This window comes from Ammodytes marinus (assembly GCF_949987685.1).
Source record: "Ammodytes marinus genome assembly, chromosome: 8".
Lineage (NCBI taxonomy): Eukaryota > Metazoa > Chordata > Actinopteri > Uranoscopiformes > Ammodytidae > Ammodytes > Ammodytes marinus.
Window position 1 is genome coordinate 18470216 of NC_137212.1, and position 21087 is coordinate 18491302.

Below are 21087 nucleotides of genomic sequence, written 5' to 3' on the forward strand. Positions count from 1 at the left end.
TACGTACTTAGACATAGCCTATGTCAGCATGCTTACATGTTAACAATAACAACGCTAAGACTGTTGCAGTTGTTACACAGCTAACATGTTAATTTATTTTACGTATAGTTTTTTTTAACTTGTCTTAGAATGCTAGTGTGCAAATGTTTGATTAATAGCAAAAGTACACATTTGAAGCTAATTGGATTTGCGATCGATTGTGCTAGAGGAAAAGTGACAAAATCCCCAGGATCCATTGGATTCATCATCTGAGCACCATGAATGTGTATGCAAAAACAAAAACACTAATCTGCCGTTAGGAACAGTTTATTTCTCTGGGCATAATTTTTTGTTGTTGAGAAATATATATATATATATATAGATAATGTCACGTGCAAGGTTTCATGTAATTGCCACTAATGTTGTTGAATCTCTTTCAATTCCCCTACTTTAAAGCAATTAATTATTAAGAGGTTTAGCAAAGAAATGCATTCAGAGCAAGGACCCTGCACTTTCTAAGTGCAAGTGAAAATATTTATATTTACCTTGCAAAATAAAATAACATTATGATCTATCTTGATCATTTGCTAAATTGTTGTAATGCACTGACCTAATTCAATTGACGCTACCCTGGATTTTATAACGTGTGACATATTGGAGCCATGCAAGTTTGACTAGGGACATAACAGTGGTTGTAAAAAGTCACAGTAGCCTCAATGTGTGGCGGCAGCATGTGGTGGGCATGCCTATAAAGCTTTCCTTTTCCCACTAGAATGAAACAGAAGTGCAGGGGGGAAACTGGTTGCGTGTGTGCAAGTGTGAGAGAGAAAGAGATGGAGAAAGAAAGGTGGGTCGGCATCATAAATGCATGTGTGTGTGTGTGTGTGTGTGTGTGTGTGTGTGTGTGTGTGTGTGTGTGTGTGTGTGTGTGTGTGTGTGTGTGTGTGTGTGTGTGTGTGTGTGTGTGTGTGTGTGTGTGTGTGTGTGTGTGTGTGTGTGTGTGTGTGTGTGTGTGTGTGTGTGTGTGTGTGTGTGTGTGTGTGTGTGTGTGTTAGTGTTTGTGTGTGTGTGTGGTGAGGGGTTAAATGAAAGTCAGTGTGCACACATGGGGCATCATAAGCAGACAATGAAGAATGAGTGCAGAGAAGCTGTGCACCTAGTTTCCCTGTGGGAACAGCTTCAAGCAGGCGTACATACCTTTGGTGATAATCGTTTTGTGTGTGTGCATGAATGTTTCAGTGCGTGTTAGTGTGTGTTAGTGTGTAAGAGAGCAAAATGAAACCTTGGAAACAAATGGGACCACCGCATTTTTTAACCCTGTGTGTGTGTGTGTGTGTGTGTGTGTGTGTGTGTGTGTGTGTGTGTGTGTGTGTGTGTGTGTGTGTGTGTGTGTGTGTGTGTGTGTGTGTGTGTGTGAGTACTTTATCGTGTGTTTGTCTATACCCACATTGCAACATAAAAAGCAATTTCTTGGGAATCTCATTTTCAAAGAGTATCTATTCAGCCTCTGCGCTATTCTGTTTCTTTTTTATAGTAAGCCACCACCTTTAAAGGGTTCTGTAGTGACATTAGACTTGAACTAATGGTCGGTTAGTGGTTGAACACAACTTGGTTGCATTTTGTGGTTCAGACACTCCTAGTGTGAGCTGTGACGCAGCCACAGACTACTGCATTGATTAAAATTAAATTAGTTAAGAAGGAGTGGGTGCTTATACACTACGCACAAACGCCTTGGAAGTCATTTAGATGTTTAGCGATTGTCCTAATTACTGCTTCCAGCTTGGTGCCATCATTCTTTTGTGTAAATTCAAAAACACAACGTCTCAGGCAAAACCTGCTAGCCACTGTGCATCGTTTTCCATATTTTACTGTTACAGTATCTGCATTGTCAAAGAGCTGTGATATGATTTCATCAGCAGACTGAAATGTGTCTCTGTTTGCTTTCACATTTTTATTGTGGTAAGGATGAGACAAAAAAATAACAATCTTGAATTTACAATCTTTCAACTGAATCCAAGTGTTAAACCCGGCCTAGGGGTAACCTGATCATAACATAAAAGATTGGTCCCCTTTTCCCCAACTCCCAGAGATGACCAGTGCCACGACAAGAACAGTCCAAACACAAATTATTAGGAAGAAGGCGGGGCAGTCATCATCAGCAAGCAAGGCCCCCTTTTAAAGCAGGCACCGTCAACTTTCCAACCAATCACCATCCACCACCGGCAACTCAGCACTCTGATACAAATTCTCGATATGACCCCTGGTCATAACACAAGCTGCTAGAAAAGATGCACTGTCTTTTAAACGGCGAGGCCAGTTCTAGCTGGCCCACCATTATGTGAACAAATAGGGTTTTGAATGCTAATAACATGAGCATTAACTGTAATTTCTCTGACATATTGTGCTTAGCTAGATGTACAATATGTATTTTAGAAATTAATGTATGTTTCCTAACTGGGTGGTGTCTAGAATAGTTCTGTCTTTGTACAATACAGGCCTCAGTATTATCATTGCCACTGGTCCACACATTACTTGTACATCACACAGCCTTATTCCGCCAGTCTTGCAGCAGTGAGGAGTAACATATAACTGTCTAGTTGGTTTGTTCTTATCTCATGTCAGTCCAAACAGCGCTCTCCTGACAAGTGGTATTTGACTCAGTCAGAAATCTGACACGCACGGAGAGAGAGACAGAGCGGATGTACGAAGAGAGAGGCCCTGAGAGAGAGAAAGCGAGACAGGTCATTCCACAGCACCGGGATGTGAAATGCTGCCAATCTTTTTTGTCTGATAGAATAATCACAGTGCACTCGACAGGAGAGTGAAAATTGCCATTCACGCACAAAAAAATATGGCAAGGATAGTCAATTATCCGCGGGGTTTGTTTTTCTCTCTTTGCCATCCATTTGCATATCATTCCTATGAGAAGGTGCTTCTGACGATTCCGGTCAGTAAGTTATTGTGTGAATGTGTCTTATTAGCGTGTGGTGTGTGCAGACAGGGAAAAAGGTCATAATGTTTCTTTGTTCCCATAGCTCTTTTTCCTCAATTAAAGCTAATCACTAGAGCCCAACATTGATCCAGCCTCTCAGCTTTTCTCATGCCTTGTTTCTGATGTGCTGTGCGTGCGTGTGTGTGTGTGTGTGTGTGTGTGTGTGTGTGTGTGTGTGTGTGTGTGTGTGTGTGTGTGTGTGTGTGTGTGTGTGTGTGTGTGTGTGTGTGTGTGTGTGTGTGTGTGTGTGTGTGTGTGTGTGTGTGTGTGTGTGTGTGTGTGTGTGTGTGTGTGTGTGTGTGTGTGTGTGAAACAGCGAGAACCAGTGTTGGCAACACAGACGGAGACAGAGTGAATCATGTTATACATGTTCCCTTGTGAACATGTGTGTAAATGCAAATGCCGTTCTGTGATCTCCAGCACATCGAATGATATACCTCTCTGGTGTAATGGAGCAATTTCTCTCTTTTTTTTCTCTCTATTCCCCATCTCTCATTTTTCTCCTCTTTCAATCTGCAGTAAAATATTCTCCCGTTTAGCTCTGTGACAAGTCATCTGTCACTCAGAACAGCGAGGGAACTGGATCTTCATGATGGACAGGGCCCAGAGTATGTGTGTGTGTGTGTGTGTGTCTGTCTGTCTGTCTGTCTGTCTGTATGTCTGTCTGTCTGTCTGTCTGTGTCTTTGTCTGTGTCTGTACATATTCTGTGAATGATGGGGCCATTGTTGTTAATTTGTTGATTGGTAACATATTTTACTTACACTAACCAAACCTATGATTGCCTTAGTGTAGTACACACATCTGAAGTCCACACAAGGTCGAATGCGTTCACCATCTTGAATACATACTTTTATAGACAACTTATTAATGTTTTGTCAGATTGTGAATCTCATATTGACAATGTCTGGCGCTATGCCATCCATCCTTTTTCCCAAGAGCAGTTGTACTCTTTCTTTTTCTCACTTTTTTGTCTCAAGAGTTGTTTTTATTTGTTTAGCCGCACCAGATATCGAATTTTGAAGCACTTTGGGGGAGCGAAAAACGATTTTCTGAGTGTGCTGATGCTGGAGCCACGTGAGCTTGTCTGACATTTTTTCCCCATTCAATGATCACCATATCCTGTTCTCTCAAGATTAAATATTATGATAGAACGACACAGAGCTATCTGTGACACATCCTGTTCAGATAGAACGGCTCTTAAGTGGTCATCATGCCTCCTTTCAAAAAAGAAAGAAAAAGCAGAAAAGCAGAGGCAACTGGCTGCATATTTAAGCCCTTAGCATTTTCTTCATAGCTAACTATTTTCAACGAATTAACTCATTCAAAACTGATTTAAAAATGAACTTGTAAATAACTTAATTATAGGTCAGTTGAATACATCTTCCCTGCCCAAAAAGCCATGTCATCTTTTAAAATTTGAAATGTCATAATCATTCGGTGGGAACAAAGTGTATGAACCAAGTATCTGAACATTTGACAGCATACTAGATGGTGGCAATTTGAAGCAGTGGTGTTACAATCTAATACAAGTCGGTTTGCAGTACATCGACTAAGAATAACTTAAATTGCCAATGTTCTTTTTAATGGAGGAATATGTCACCACTGCAGAGGCTCGTTGATGTGTTTTTAATAGTTTTGGACAACAATGAAGCTGAATGGCACAAAAGGAGTAACAAGTTCAACTTGTTTGTGTAGGTTTCATATGATTTGTTGAAGATAACTGCTACATGGACTATCACAAGCATTGTATTGTGTTCATGTTTTGTCTACATATATGTGTATGTGGAAACAACAAAATATCAAATAATAATTTGCCCAGCCTGTACTGTAACTACTTTCCTGCAGTCAAAAGCCACACCTGTTTGTTTTCCCATTTTAGATGGGTATGACTTTGTTTTCAAATTAAACTATAAAAAACAAGTCCTAAACCATGTATATTCATGCTTGTTTTCTATATCTATATACAGTATATGTCGTTCCAGAGGCAGATGTTTGCTGTGGCTGGAATAAAAGGCTGCTTTTTTGAGAGCCATGAGCCTTTAAGGGCAGTGCAGCGCTGGGTGCTGTAGCTACAGGGTCTCTCCTGTAATGGCCTGTATTTCCCTCTGTCTAGTATAATCACCAACACAGCACACGCACACACACACACGCACACACACACACACACACACACACGCACACACACACACACGCATGCATGCACACACACACACAGTATATAAACTGTATAGAGTGAGTGAGAATATTATTTAGGCAAAGGTCAGGAAAGTTCAGCAGTAATATTGATCCAGGGGTTATTCCCTCGAGCTTTGCCGCAACATGTGGCCCTAATATCCCACCCAAGCCTCTTCTTCCGCCTGCAATAGACAGTATACATGTTCCAAGGGTGTGTGTGGGTGTGGGTGTGTGTGTGTTTGGGTGGGAGTTGGTCTGTACAGGTGCCAGACTGTCCCCCTACAGCCCCATGGCGGCCGGAGAAGGTAATTGGCAGCATCTGGCTATGTGAGAGCCCAGGCGCCCATCCATCCACACACACACCCAGCTCCCACCCTCCCCTGTTCTCTGTCCTCCCCCATTCCCTCCAGCCCTCTCTCCCTGCGGGTGCTGCTACCCCTGGCACACACACAGGGACACCAGTCTGACTGCAAGCTGTGAGCGTGGAGTGTTTTTGCTGCGTGTGTGTTTGTGTTTATGTGTGTGTGTGTGTGTGTGTGTGTGTGTGTGTGTGTGTGTGTGTGTGTGTGTGTGTGTGTGTGTCTGTGTCTGTGTCTGATATACCGAGGAGTATGGAGGCAGACAGGGCAGCCAGGCCCCCAGCTGCCACAGCTGTGCCAAGGGAAATGCGGGCAGACAGTCTGGCATCTTTGTGCCAAGGCCAGCGGGGCCCTCAGGGAGGATGGAGAGGGAGGAAGGGAGACAGAGGCAGGACAGAATGATGAGGAAGTAGGCAGACTTGCGTCACTACTGTGGCCTCAACGTTCCCTCATGTGTCAGGGCGTCTGCTGACACATGGATCAATCATGCTGTAATTTTGTTCATTCATGATGTAAAAAAGCCTTTGCCGTTTACAGGGGAAAGCTTGAATTGGCTTTTGTCTGACTTACATAATCATTATATTATGCTTAGGATAGGATGGAATATCTCCAGTGAAATAACAATGATACCTAAGCAGATCCCCATAACTGGGGTTTGAGAACAACAGTAGCTTGCTAAGTTACAAAAACATAGCAGTATTCATAATATACCTGTGACATTACCAGTATTTGAACTGCATGAAGAGGAGGTGTATGAGATTTATGCTGTAAAATGTATCATATACAGTTGATGGGATTTTGATTGTAGGGGAATTTTGTTTTATGTGGTATTCACAGTAGAGATACAGGAACTGTTTATTTACAGTAAGAAGTTACAATAAGATTGGAATCAACCTGATTTGAAAAACATTGATTTTTTTTTGTAACAAGCTTAAGTGAGGCTAATGAGCCATTATTGCAAAATCAGCAAGACTGATTGTGTCTCGAGGAGGATTTATTGTTTATTTTGCTCATCATTGCATTATTCAAGCTGTTGGGGATTTTTTTCTCTACAGCAGCCGGTCATTCTGATCAGTATAATGGACTATTTGAGGTGAGCTCATCTCTATGTGGAATTTAATGAAAAGGTGATTTCAGAATGTGTCATGTGTGTTGCATTACCTTCCACTGAGTACATTTCCAGAAAGAATGATCTCATCACTTTGAGTGACCTTACTTACACACACACACACACACACACACACACACACTCTCTCTCTTTCTCTTCCTCTCTCTTACACACACACACACACACACACACACACACACACACACACACACACACACACACACACACAGGGAATACAGTTGTGATGGTAATGTTTGATCTTAAATCACTTGTCGCACTGTAACTGGCATGACTCAGTGTGCCAGATGAACGCGGTGAGATCGGAGTGTATTCTTTCAACCATACGTCAGTCATTTATAATACAGTGATGACGTAATTGTTCTCAAAACAATCATGTACTTGTATTATTACAACAGATTGGAGTACAACAGCCACGGTGGCCGTAATTTGTGACATGTTTCAGACTGAAACATAAACTGAAATTGAAATACACATTCAATTTTATTATGCAATGTATCACAATACATTTACGCTACAAAGAAAGAGAAAAATTAATATGGAAAGCAAAAGTGAAAGAAAGTAAGCAAATGAAGGAAGGAAGACTCAGTGGGCTTGGTCAGATCTGGTCTTTCCTTGTGCTGTGGTATAGAGAACATCACTAATGGGCTGATGGACTGGACTCATCTTTCGTATGATCACATGATCACTACCCTTTATATGAACATCATACACCGTGTGTGTGTGCGTGTGCGTGTGTGTGGTGGGGGGGGTGTGGGTGTCTGTGTGTGTGTGTGTGTGTGTGTGTGTGTGTGTGTGTGCGCGCGTGCGCGTGCATATCTGTTGTTTTGTCTGTGCGTGTGTCTGGTCTCTCGGAACATTATTATTATGACTTAGTCTGGCGCCAGTCTGTCTATTCGGTCCACACTCACACTCACACAGATAAAGTGATGAGAGTATAACGTTGCACTCTGGGAAATGCTGCATCACACAATTATAGACCTACGGTCCCTTCTCTCTCCTCTTTTAAACTCACACACACACACACACACACACACACACACATACACACACACACACACACACACACACACACACACACACACACACAGGAACCCACTCCTCCCACTCCCACTATAGCTTACACCAACACCACTCAGCAGGGGCTTAACACTGACATCATCATTTTATTAGATATGTGTGTGGTTGTGTGTGTTTTATTGTGTGGGCTTTCTCCATACCCCCCATTATTCCAGACAAATGTGCACCTGCCCTGTTGCCCCAAAGGGGACCAGTGGCGCCACAGTGGCGAGGGCACAGTGATCATCTGCTTTCTGCTAATTGCCCTGCTGCCCCACAAGACACAAGGGAGCCAGATACTAGCAGGCCTGACGTGCTCAATCTAGCTCAGACCCCTCTGGGATATATAAGGGACATGTTTTACTTTTTTGGTTCTTTTATTTATTTCTTATTTTGTTTAACTGCAATTAAGGATAGGAAAGACAAGTACAGTACAGTCCGTACTGTATGTATGTGCCTGTACATCTCACTGACCAAAGCAGTGACGGTGTGCTGTGTGTGAGTTAATTTAGAAAAAAGCACTGCTCTCTCTCTCTCTCTCTCTCTCTCTCTCTCTCTCTCTCTCTCTCTCTCAGTTTAACATCTCAACAGGTCACCTCTCACTCAATGGTGTGGCCCTCTACTGGTCTCTCCAGGCACTGTCTCAGTATTAAAAGTTATGCAACATCCTTTATTAAATACAACAATCGAAGATTTGATTCCAAGTTCAGTTTAATTATATGCACATATTTAAGAAATGCTAAATTACTGAAACATATTCTGAAGTCATTCAACATTCCAAGGAGCCTCTTAAAGCAGATTCTCAGGAAATGATCATTCCTATTATGACAAATAACAGCTGAATTGGAAGCCTAATGATGAAAAAATCAAACAAGGAAAGAAAGAAAACACACTTATATTTTATATTCCTCGTTGCCACTATATGGGAGTGAGTTAGAGCGGCTAAATCCTCCTCTATTTCATTATGTGTGTGCCACCCCAGGGGTGATAAAAAAAGTATCCCTTCCGAATGTACAGTATGAGTGCTCTACATCTCTCACATTTCTTTTAAATTCATAGTGGAACAGATTAGGTTTTTAAGATAGAGGCGATGGCTGGAGCACATAGTCATATTTACATTGCAGACATATAGTTGTGTTCAAAATAATAGCAGTGTGTTTAAAAAATGTAGTAAAGATCAAAATCCTAATAATAGCCAAACACTGAATTCAAGCCACAGTACACTTTGAAGACAGTGAAGCATGGTGGCACAGACATCATGTTATGGGGATGTTTCTCATACTATGGTGTCGGGTCTATTCATCGCATACCATGGATCATGGATCAGTTTGGTTACATTAGAATACTTGAAGAGGTCATGTTGCCTTATGCTGAAGAGGAAATGCCCTTGAAATGGGTGTTCCAACAAGTCAATGACCCCAAACACACCAGTAAGCGAACAAGATCTTGGTTCCAGACCGACAAGATTAACGTTATGGAGTGACTAGCCCAATCCCTGGACATTAATCCAATAGAAAACATGTGGTGACATCAAAAATACTGTTTTTGAGGCAAAACTAAGAAATGCAGAGGAATTGTAGACTGTAGTTCAATCGTCCTGGGCTGAAACACCTGTTCACAGGTGCCAGAAGTTGGTCGGCTCCCTGCAACACAGATGTGAAGCAGATCTCAGAAACAGAGGTTATACAACTAAATATTAGTTCAGTGATTCATAGGGAAGCTAAATCTTCATGCATTTTTCAGTTGATAGAGTAAATGTTTGAGTTGTAAAGAAAAATGCAGACGCTGCTATTTTTTTGAACAGTCTAATATTCCTTTTTCTTCACTTTCTGTAAAGATGAAGAAACATTTGACAAAAGTTTCTTCATATTTGGATTTGGAATATAATGTGCAATGTCCCCAATGCATTTGCGTGTTTGGAAATAAAAGCTATGATAAGGATTTTGATCTTGCCTCAATTTTTTAAACACACTGCTATTATTTTGAACACAACTGTACAGTATATATGATAAGAATTTGGTTCCTGCTTTTATCCTGGTGTTTCCGGTTCTAAAATCAACAACATGACAACAAATAGCGAGGGTGCAGGGTCAGATTCAAAGGGTCCATTAAATAAAATTCATCTTTTTCAGTAATCTATCCCTAAAAGCACAGACATACTGTATCAAAAGAACAAACGGGTTACTTCCAATAAACAGCAACTGTGTTTTATTAAGATGAGACGGAAATATTAAGATGGAAATGACTCCACACATGTTAGGTTCTGAACACAGGTGAAGTGCTGCAGGTGTAATCTGATATTAACATAACTTGATTCGGCCAACTCACCTTGAAGACACTAAAAAGCTCGGCTCGGGATTAAGGATAGAAGCAAATTTTACTACTAAAATTCACCAGCAATGAATATGTCAATGCGATTATCAGAGCAAACACTTCAGACTTGAGTTGTAACAACCTGCTATTTCACATCATCAGCCCCTGTCTTAATGTGCTTATTTTCACACACACACACACACACACACACACACACACACACACACACACACACACACACACACACACACTCACACACCTGCATAGAGTTATGATTAACCTATAGGCCTACATTTTATTTTCTAAACCATTTTAAATTCACACTAAGTCACTTCTCAACGCTGCCACACTTGAGAGTCCAAATCAAAATCTATGACTTCCTCCCGCACATGGGATGCTCTCTCCTCATTGGTCAAGTCCTGATATGAGGACACATTCTCATAAAAGCCTTATAGTCAAACACACATATAGTACCACCACGTACAATAAACATCAGGCCAACCCGAATTACAAAGTAAGCAGGTTGCCTAGTAACAGTGTCTCCGGAATGCTTTGTTGCAACAAGATTTGCATCCCAAAAAGATAGATGGATGCCTCAAGAATATATATATTTATATATGCCGTCATGTTTACACACACACGCACACACGCTCATCTACTCACATCCCCGCACATGAATATACATAGGCACACACATTTGACACCCCTCAGACAATTCATAGGCTGTTTTTCTGCATGGCTTAGTATGCTAAACAAGAACACAGGGCAGTGTTATAAAAAACAATGAGCCTATCTAACATCTGGCATCATTTTAGAGCACAAAGAAATATTGCCTCTTCAATTATTGGCGTAGTAACCCAGCAGGAGTAAAATAAATATGTCATTCAACGGGAAATGTTTGCCAAACGGACTAACTATTTGCCTTAAATGAGCTGGTGGGGATCTGTGGAGCTTGACAGCTGTACAAGCTTATTGGAAGACATTTAACCTTCGTACCAGTTGACAGGATGAGCGCTTGACAAGCTGAAAGACACAACAGTGAGATAGAAAATAAAATGGAGTGGATGAGTCAGTTTGAGTGTGTGTGTGTGTTTGTGTGTGTGTGTGTTTATGTCTGCGTCCAGGCCTCGTGAGCTTTGTCCCGTATGTTTTTTGCCTTTGTCTGCGAGAGTGCTCGGAGCAGCAGTGATTGGCGTGTCCTCTACGCTTGATTGATTTGAAAATATGGACAAGATGTCGCCTGTATGAAAGCTACCAATTTATAAGCCTTCATCTCGAAACTTCAGAGAGACGCCAGTGCCATGAAAATTAGAGCGGGAGGTTGTAGCTACCAATGGGTTGCAGAAGTAGAAAAAAGCCCCGGGAAAAGCAAAGTGACACCTCGCTAAAGGCTGCCTGCTAGCTCAATGAAACAGTCTCCCCTTTTTCATTCTCCCCCTGTCTCTTCTTCTTCTTCTTTTGTCCCTTTCTCTCTCTGACTTTGTCTCTTTACGTGTCTTGTTCCCTATTTGTCAGCCTATGTCTGGTATTTCAGTCTCTGTATTTTTCTCTGTGCTGTGCGTCTTTCTGTTTATTCTGTAAGGCTGTGACGAGACACTCACGCAGTTAACTTGTCCCACAGCTCGCTGTCAAAGGAATGACCTTGGTGTTGCTCACATACTGCTTCGTTTTAGTGTGTGGCGCTTTGCATATTCCTGTGTGTGTGTGTGTGTGTGTGTGTGTGTGTGTGTGTGTGTGTGTGTGTGTGTGTGTGTGTGTGTGTGTGTGTGTGTGTGTGTGTGTGTGTGTGTGTGTGTGTGTGTGTGTGTGTGTGTGTGTGTGTGTGTGTGTGTGTGTGTGTGTGTGTGTGTGTGTGTGTGTGTGTGTGTGTGTGTGTGTGTGTGTGTGTGTGTGTGTGTGTGTGTGTGTGTGTGTGTGTGCGTGCGTGTGTGTGTATGTTTATTTCTGTGTCTGTAATCACTGAATTGTAAAACCATGTGTGAGTGCGTTATCATCTGGGGGAAGCTCCCCCACCCCTCCCCCCCTTATCCCATGCAGTGATAATTCTGTTTGGGAACGACAGCACTGTACCACGTCAAGAGACAGGCAGGGGAGGAACCATTTAGATAAAACAAATTGCCAGCTGCCGAGCAGGAACAGCCACCACTTGGGGAAAAAAACTAAACAAAAACAAAGGGACTGCATTTTTATATTTGTGGGCGTGACTGTGGTACCTAAAGCATGTGCAGCCTGTAGTTCGGGCCTTGCGGGGAGTCCCTTTTCCGTAAGAAGCGGCAAAGCTGTTTTCTCTGGCTTATAACTATAATGCAGTGATGGGACAAGCAGCAGTAATTAAAATCAATAGTCGGGACTTTTCCAGTCTCCGGCAAGGTCACACGCTGCCCAGTAGGGAGAAAGAGAAGGAGAAACAGAGAGAAGTGGGATTGCATGAATAGGCAGAGCCAAACAGGGAAATATGTGAAGAGGTGAGGTGTCATCTTATTTTAATTAACCTGCACCATGGAGGGCTGGCCCCACAGTATTGCACTGGTGTGTGTGTGTGTGTGTGTGTGTGTGTGTGTGTGTGTGTGTGTGTGTGTGTGTGTGTGTGTGTGTGTGCATTTTTGGTTGTGTGTGGATGCGTCTGCAGGTGTGCCATGTGGAGGTTTATTTTGTCCTTGCCGGTCACTATTACTCACAGTATACTGTACTTCAAATAGATGCCATTTTAGAAATAATATTCATGTGCAGTCGGGGGAAAATATTTTACAAGATTGACCATTCATTGTGTTTTTTCTTTTTTTCTCCTTCTTTGTCCAGCTTTACAGGCTGTAAGACAATGCTGGTAAGATGGCTCCAGTGGGAAGGCTGGGTGTGGTATAGCTAGCGACTGGCTGCATTAGTATTCTGCTGAGATAGCCACATGCAGATACATTCCCCTTTCTCCTCCGCTGAAGGAATAATCAGCCTTTTCTCTCCCTCCTTCTTCTTCCCCCTCTGTCTGAGAGGCCGAGTGATTTAGCCTTTTTGTTTTACTAGGTACCTGCAGGGACATCCTCAAGTGTTTGAAAATGCACGCTAGTGTGTTCACTTTTCATTCCTATATGCATGTCCGTCGCCGCACCTGATGTATGATGTATTTGGTGTCTTAAGCAAACACATTAAAAACTCTCATGCGTCTTCTTCCTGTCCCTCCCTTCTTTCGGGAGGTGAGTCAGAGAGAGAGAAGTTCACTCCGTCAGAGTGAGCGAGCCGCGGTTAGCAGTCTGCCCTGTTTGTTGATAATCAGGTCCTGTTCCTATCACAGCCCCTTCCCCGATAGCATCTTCATCTGATCTGTCCACCAGAGACGCTAGCTCAGTAGCCTGGCCCCCGCCATCACAGAGCCCACTATACCCTCCTAGCCGCCGCCCCCCCTCTTCCCGTAAATATCTCTCTATCAGGCTCAGATCTGCCATCGCTCTGCTTTCTCATCTTCTCCTTATCTCCTTATTCCACCTTTCTTCCCCCCCCCCTCTCCCCCAACACCCCAAACCCACCAGTCACTCATCGGCCTCATCTTCTTCCACCTTTTTATACTCTTCTCTAGAGCCTCTGCTAAAGCTCATACGGCAGCACTGTTTTGCTTACCCCTTTGCTTGGGTCTCTTCTTTTCCGCAAAACTATCAAGGCGGAGGGACTCAAGAAGTGACAGGAAAAGACAAGAGATGAAAAAGAAAGGAGGCAAATGCAGTCACTGGCATCAAACAGCATCCTTTTAGAACATGTTGTCTCAGTGGCATGTAAGACAAAGATATAGACAGGTGAAGAGTGTGAAAAGAAAATCATGTCGAGTAAGCAGAGAAGTTCTGTAGACGGCAGCACTAACTGTCCTGCAACCCCCATCGATCGTCAATGAGGTGCATGGATCAGTCTGCTTGATTTCGTCCCGGGGCCCCTAGCATGCAACGTGCAACGCGCAATTCAGCAAAGTATACACAACCACAGTACACAACGAAGAAGGCCCAAGACTAAACACACAGCACATTACAAATACCATACAATGCCCAACACAACATACATGATAGCGCCGCTGGTGCACTAATAAGATGCTTACCAGTTCCTCACTCTATACATCGTGTCCCTGAATTTGCACACAGGCTTACACTACAACATGAGTCTCGAGCAAAACATAATTTCTGCTCGTTTTTTGCTCGGAATGCAATCTTAATTGACACATCATGCAATGTACCAGATACGGTGTTATTTTGTGTGACTTATCTTTTGAGTGATATAACTGCTGTTTTATCATACACAACTCATTTTGTTTTGCTGTTTACTTAGGATGTATTGTGCGGGCAACAAAAGTTACTCATATTTGTCTTTTTTAATTTTTTTCTTCTTCAAATAAGTCCAATAAGATGATAAACAACCCTGAGGATGCACAGCAATTGTAAAAAAGTAATATTAATTTGACTTCATCAAGTGCGTTGCCTGTCACTCTTTGTAATTTAATTATGTTGTTTAGCTGTTCACATTCATTTTAATCCCAAATCCATCATTTGCATTGTGTTACTTGGGTTTCAATATTAGATGGCGTTAATGTGAAAGATGAGGAATCACAAAGTTTTGATTAATGAGCACAACAAATTGTTGTTGTCTGTTTCAGATTGATTCTACTTACTAATATGTTCTATAATCTATCAAAGAATAGTTCAGTTTGCTAATAATCAAAAAACTCCCCACTCATCCCCAACATAATGATTTGCTTGTTTGTTTTAACATTCAGCCCTCATAAGTCAAGAACCTCACATACTTTCCAAGCAGCTTGCCTATGATATCTCCTTACTTCCATCAGTCCTTGTACTCTTAGCCAGCTGAACTCAACATGTCTGGCAGATGATAAACTTGATAAGTTGATGCAACCTCTGCACTATGGTTTCTAAAGTCTCTGTGTATAACTCAAGAGTCACTGTTTCATCATGAAACATAACACTTTTTGCACTGCTTTCCTCTCCTTCTAGACCCCATATCCTTAAATGACTAGACCTGTGATGTACGTGACCTCTTTGATTTCTCTCCTTATGTGTTTGTCGTTTGCTGTTGCAGGCAGAGGCTTCCAGCCAAAAACGTTTACTACTACCGTTGCCCCGACCACCGGCGCAACTACGTCATGTCCTTTGCCTTTTGCTTTGACCGAGAGGACGACGTTTACCAGTTTGCCTACTGCTACCCCTACACCTACTCCAGACTGCAGCACTACCTGGCCAGCCTGGAACGCAGAAACCTGCCCTACCTTAAGAGGGAGCAACTGGGACTGAGTGTGGTGAGTCTCGAGGTAGTGTGTTGCTGCAGTGAGCAGCTGTAGAGGAAAGAGTGTGTGCTGGGTGGTAGTGTGTTATGGCTGGAGCTGAGAAGTGGAATGGTGGTGGAGATCAGGGGTGGAAAGGTTGTAAGATGTAGTACTTCTGTGTGTGTGTGTGTGTGTGTGTGTGTGTGTGTGTGTGTGTGTGTGTGTGCGTGCGTGTGCGTGTGTGTGTGTTCCGAATACGGAGACCGAGATTGGTAACTTACGTGTGCCTGCCGGTCATAACTTCAGCCTCTCATGTTATTATTAGGATTGTTGCACTATGAGATGACAGACTATAAGCCTCTGGGATGTGTGTGTGTGTGTGTGTGTGTGTGTGAGAATGTGTGTGCGCGCGTGAGTGTGTGTGTGTGTGTGCGCGCATGAGTATGTGTGTGTAAATGGCTCTTTGTGTAATCAGCAGAGCACTCACCTCGGCAGTAGGAGCTAGTGTATCATACACGCTGCCTCCAGTCTTGTCTGCTCTTATCAAATAATTGTAGGAGAAAAACTCATTAGAAATGCTTGAGAGATTACGACTTTTTCTTCTGTCCTCCAACATTTGTCAGAGAAAAGCTTGCTGCAAGGGGGGCACCATGAAAGTACAGGTATTTGTAGGGAGCATCTGACCATAACATTTCTACAAATTTGAACATCACGCCATGGCATGAAACGGCTGACGATAAGGTTTAAAAAACAATAGTTATTCATCTATAAATAAAACATGTGATGGCCTACAGTAATAACAACAATAATAAAATGAAGTATTCAAATTGCGGTCGTATTTCAAAACCAACTCTAGTGAAAATTCAATTCAGACAGGAATACTTTAGTCAAAATAGAAGTTTATTTCAATTAGCAGAATACTTTGCAGTAATTCTGTTTGGCGGTATGGTTCTGATCCATGCTCTCCACACCCTCCACGTGCACACGTGGAAAGCTTTTAGGCAGAGAGAGCCAACCCTCTGTCCTCCATGAGCTACATGGATTACCGAAAGGTGAGGAGATCTGCAGCAAGGACCCCCTAGGGTGTAGAACAGAACAGGCGTCAATGTCAACAGAAATGACATTGATGACAAATACAGTTAACAAGGAGGTGGTGAGGTGGAGGTGGGTTGCAAGAGCTTGCAGAGGAAACAGCACCAGTAGGCAGACTAGAGCAGCTTAAATAAGGCGCCACTTTGAGTGTACGGCCAATGGTGTGCTAGGGGCGGACTATGGCTGTCAGCTGACGTGCCGAGATGACAGCCGACTTGAAGTTCCGTACCCTGCCTGAACTAACACTACGCTCCATTGTTAGAGAGAAGAATGGAAACATGGTTCCTGGATATGCTTTATTTTTAAGATCTCAGTTTTGGTTGATTTGGTGACTGTGGTAACTGGTTGTAACAAGGAGCACATTTTAATACGAGTCCCAAGACAGAGTCCTGTACGGGTCGGTAACTGCAAAAATATGCTTCCATGAATTTATGGTTACAGGCTGGACAAAATGAACTCATTGTTGGAGGGTTAGGACAGAAATATTTATTTTCTAGTGACAATTATTGTGCAGTGTCTTTATCATCTTAACTAGCTTATAGTATCAGGATTTGTTTTATTGTGAAAGCCTTCAACACCACCTTTGACTCCTTATTTCATGTCCGGCTGAGCAATGGGATGTTATTCATCTGACAGCGATATCTTTCTCTACATTTTCAGTTGCATACCTATACATACAACCCGATGTTTAACATGCCCGAACATACCTAACATTAAACAGACTCACGGATGCAGTGGTTTGCTACATTATACAGTAGGCGCGTGACGGCTGCCACGCAACACTGTTGAGCTCACCAGTCTCGTCTTTTTCTTTATTTCGCCAGAAGTGTGCGTCTCTCTGCTAAAATACAGAAATAATCTGTTGACCCTCATTTGACATAAATTAGCCTACGAGAAGTGGCCTAGAGAGGGAGAGAGAGAGAGAGAGAGCAAGACAGTTTAGTTGTAACAGTAGCATCATGCAGTCCAGTATGTTATATTCACTGTTAATTTTTGAATGCATTTTTTAATTCTAAATGTACTTTATATGTATGCACCTAATCTCTACAATCTCTTAATCTGCACCGTGTCCTTGCACTACTTTTGTGTTTATTTGTGTTTACTTGTGTCTCAGGTGTTGCCCCCCTCACCTGCATGTGTTTTTTCTTTTTTCTATTGCATTGTTGAAAGGAGCCTGAGGCCTAAGAATTGCATTGCCAATGACTGCTGCATTTGTGCATATGACAAACAGTTGTTATCGTTTTGGATCTGAATCTTGAATTTCAGTTATTTCCGATAGATATCTAAGCAATTCCACCTTGCCATAAGAATACATGCCGATTTACAGTATCTGCTAGACATGCTCTTACCATGTAGTCTAGCAGGCACTATTTGTTGTATTTATTTAGAGTATGGTTCTTGTTTTTAGTTTGACTTCAGTTTCTAGTAAGGATTTACAGCATGTTATTAATATTCCATTATAGGCAGAGCATTATCCGTTTACTATCGGTGCTAGCAACTTGTTTCACACTTCAGTTGCACTAAACAACCTTGAAATCAGCATGGAAAACATCACATCATTGTTACATATGAAAGTGACTTACGGTTGGAAGACCAGCAAGTTAATGGTAAGTGTGTTACACCATTGCTGCTAACTGATCCTCCTCTCCATCTGTGCTACTACTGTGTTGTGTATAATATAGTGTAAATACTGAGGTTTACAATCCTGCCTGTGCAGCACACACTATTTCTGCTTTATTTGTAAGCCACATCATTTGTCTGAGCGAGACAGAGGGGAACAGAGAGAGGACAGACTCGGTTGGTTTGGCTCACAGAGTCAGTATTAGTATTCATAGTCATAGAGAGGTTTTATGGCCGTATTTTTCTCTTTATGTTCTCTGGGCCTGGGTGGCAGACAGCCCAGCCCCACCCTCTCATATCTCTTTCTCTGTCTGCTCCCTCTCCCTCTCCATCTCTCTCTCTCTCTCTCTCTCTCTCTCTCTCTCTCTCTCTCTCTCTCTCTCTCTCTCTCTCTCTCTCTTTCTCTCTTTCTTTCTCTCTCCCCCCCTCTCACTCCCCCTCTCTCTCCTCCTCCACCCTCAACTCTCTCTCTCTCTCTATTTCTCTCTCTCTCTATCTCCTCCACATATGCAATTACACACACAAAGAAACACACACACACACACACACACATCCATACAGGTCAGAGGGTAAGGGATGAGGAGAGCTTTCTGGCTGCATCAAAGTTTCAAGACGGATTGCTGCCGTTTCCGAGCAGAGTCTTTGCAGGAGCACCACCATAGCTTTAACCTTCTAATAGGTACAGTTATCTCATAAGAATGGAAATAAGAGCCAGGGCCACATTTGCAGAAAACTGAAGTGAACTAAGTCACTGCTATCCAGCCTGCACTGTTAGACCCCGATAATAATAATAATAATAATAATAATAATAATAATAATAATAATAATAATAATAATAATAATAATAATAATAATAATAATAATAATAATAATAATAGTAATAATGATATTAATATGTTTTACTTCAAACTCTCTTATTAATTATGAATAAGGTAGTGTTTACTTATTTTCAAACAGAGTGAATTGGATTACATCTGTAAATTACATTGAAGCAGTTTGACTAATTTCAGCTGCGTTGCATTGGAAAAGGTGACTTTAATTTAGAGAGAGGAAGATAGAGAAATGTAACATTTCAGGAAAGAATGAAAAGTGCAAGCCAGCAGGATCTGAATATCATTTTAGGTTAATAGCTCTTAATTCGTCAACCCTTCACTTTGACTTGTTTCCACCTGTCTATGTTAATGTTAAGAGTAGGATTTTTTATTTTTTTAATTTTTTTAGTTGAACTAGTTATTTTTAAAGCCCTTCCTGGCCTTGGAGCCACACTATACCTCTGAATTACGGAGCCCTTATCAACCTGCGTGTAGTACGAGGTTCTCCGACTAGAATGTCAAGTTGTGAGACCAAGCTCTTGCTGTTAGGTTACCTGCAGGGTGAACTCAGATTAGCTAAATTGGTATCCTTTCTTTAATCACTTCCAACAAGAACTGTATGACATTTTGGGTAATATGTTAATTTGCTCTTTGGTGGCGAGTGAGATGAGAATATACCACTCTCATGTTTATCCTTTTAACATAAGGCTAGAGCCAGCCAGGCAGGAAACAGGGCTAAACAGCCTGGCTATGTCCACTGGTAACAATGTTGACCTACCAGAGACTCTAAAACTCACTAATTAACATGTCGTTTGCTTAATCTGGACAAAACCACATTTTTAAAAGTGCTTAATGAGCTGGTCTATTCCTTGGCTGGTAGCAGTTGCCAGTTAACCAATGGAGAGAGAGGTTTCTGCTCTCAGTACTGTTCTACAAAAGCTAACATGCTACTGGCTGAACTACAGTAAAATATGTTTTTCTCAAATGTTGAATTGTTTGAATAGTTTGGTATTTGCATCAAAAGGATTTTTTATAACCTTATTTGAAGTCATTTGTTTGTTGCCAAGTGCGTATTAACAGTATGTATTGAGTTTAGTATATTTAAATAATTAATACATATTTAACATACAGTGCCTTGCAAAAGTATTCATACCCCTTGGAATTTTCCACATTTTGTCACGTCACAACCACACACGTACATTTATTTTCATTGGGATTTCATGTGATAGACCAACACAAGGTGGTGCATCATTGTGAAGTGGAATGAAAATGAAATATAAACTGAAAAGCGTGGCGTGCATAAGTATTCAGCCCCCTTGAGTCAATACGTTGTAGAACCACCTATCGCTGCAATAACAGCTGCAAATCTCTGCTTTGATTTGAACCATTCCATAGTATATCTGGCTGTATGTTTAGGGTATTTAACCTTCTGGAAGGTGAACCTCCACCCCAGTCTCAAGTCTTTTGCAGACTCTAGGTTTTTCTGCCCTGTATTTGGCTCCATCTATCTTCCCATCAACTCTGAGCAGCTTCCCTGTCCCTGCTGAAGAACAGGACTCCAACAGCATGATGCTCCCACCACCTTGTTTCACGGTAGAGATGGTGTGTATAGGGTGATGTGCAGAGTTAGTTTTCCGCCACACATTGCTCTTTGCGTTAAGGCCAAAAACTTCCTTTTTGGTCTCATCTGACCAGAGCACATTCCTCCAACACTTGCCACAAGCCATGCGGGGGACACAGCATATTCAGATGAGACCAAACTTGAAGTTTTTGGCCTGAATGCAAAATGCAATGTGTGGCGGAAACTAAAACCCTATACACACCATCCTCACCGTGAAACATGGTGGTGGCAGCATCATGCTATGGGGGTCCTTTTCTTCAGCAGGTACAGGGAAGCTGGTCAGAGTTGATGGGAAGATGGATGGAGCCAAATACAGGACAGAAAAACCTGTTAGAGTCTGCAAAAGACTTAAGACTGGGGCATAGGTTCACTTTCCAGAGGGACAACTAGCCTAAAAATACAGCCAGATCTACTATGGAATGGTTTATATCAAAGCATAGGCATGTGTTAGAATGGTCCAGTCAAAGTCCAGACCTCAATACAATTGAGAATCTCTGGAAAGACTTGAACATTGCTGTTGACAGACGCTCTCCATCCAATCTGATGCTAAATCTGAAGCTCAAGCTATTTTTTTAAAGAAGAATGGGCAAAAATGTCAGTCTGTAGATGGGCAAAGCTGGTACCCCAAATAGATTTGCAGTTGTAATTGCAGGGATAGGTGGTTTTACAACATACTGACTCAGGGGG

The 21087-nt window shown here is 42.0% G+C and overlaps 1 protein-coding gene across 1 annotated transcript in view; it reads left to right on the forward strand.

The window, feature by feature from the left end:
- agbl4 (AGBL carboxypeptidase 4) overlaps positions 1-21087 on the forward strand; it is a gene marked incomplete at its 5' end in the record, with an annotated part of 291765 nt that overhangs the window by 137369 nt on the left and 133309 nt on the right. Inside the window, one exon of the mRNA XM_080032655.1 lies at positions 15072-15288. Within this exon, the coding sequence (XP_079888781.1) occupies positions 15072-15288 (217 nt within the window). The remainder of the gene's footprint in view (positions 1-15071; positions 15289-21087) is intronic.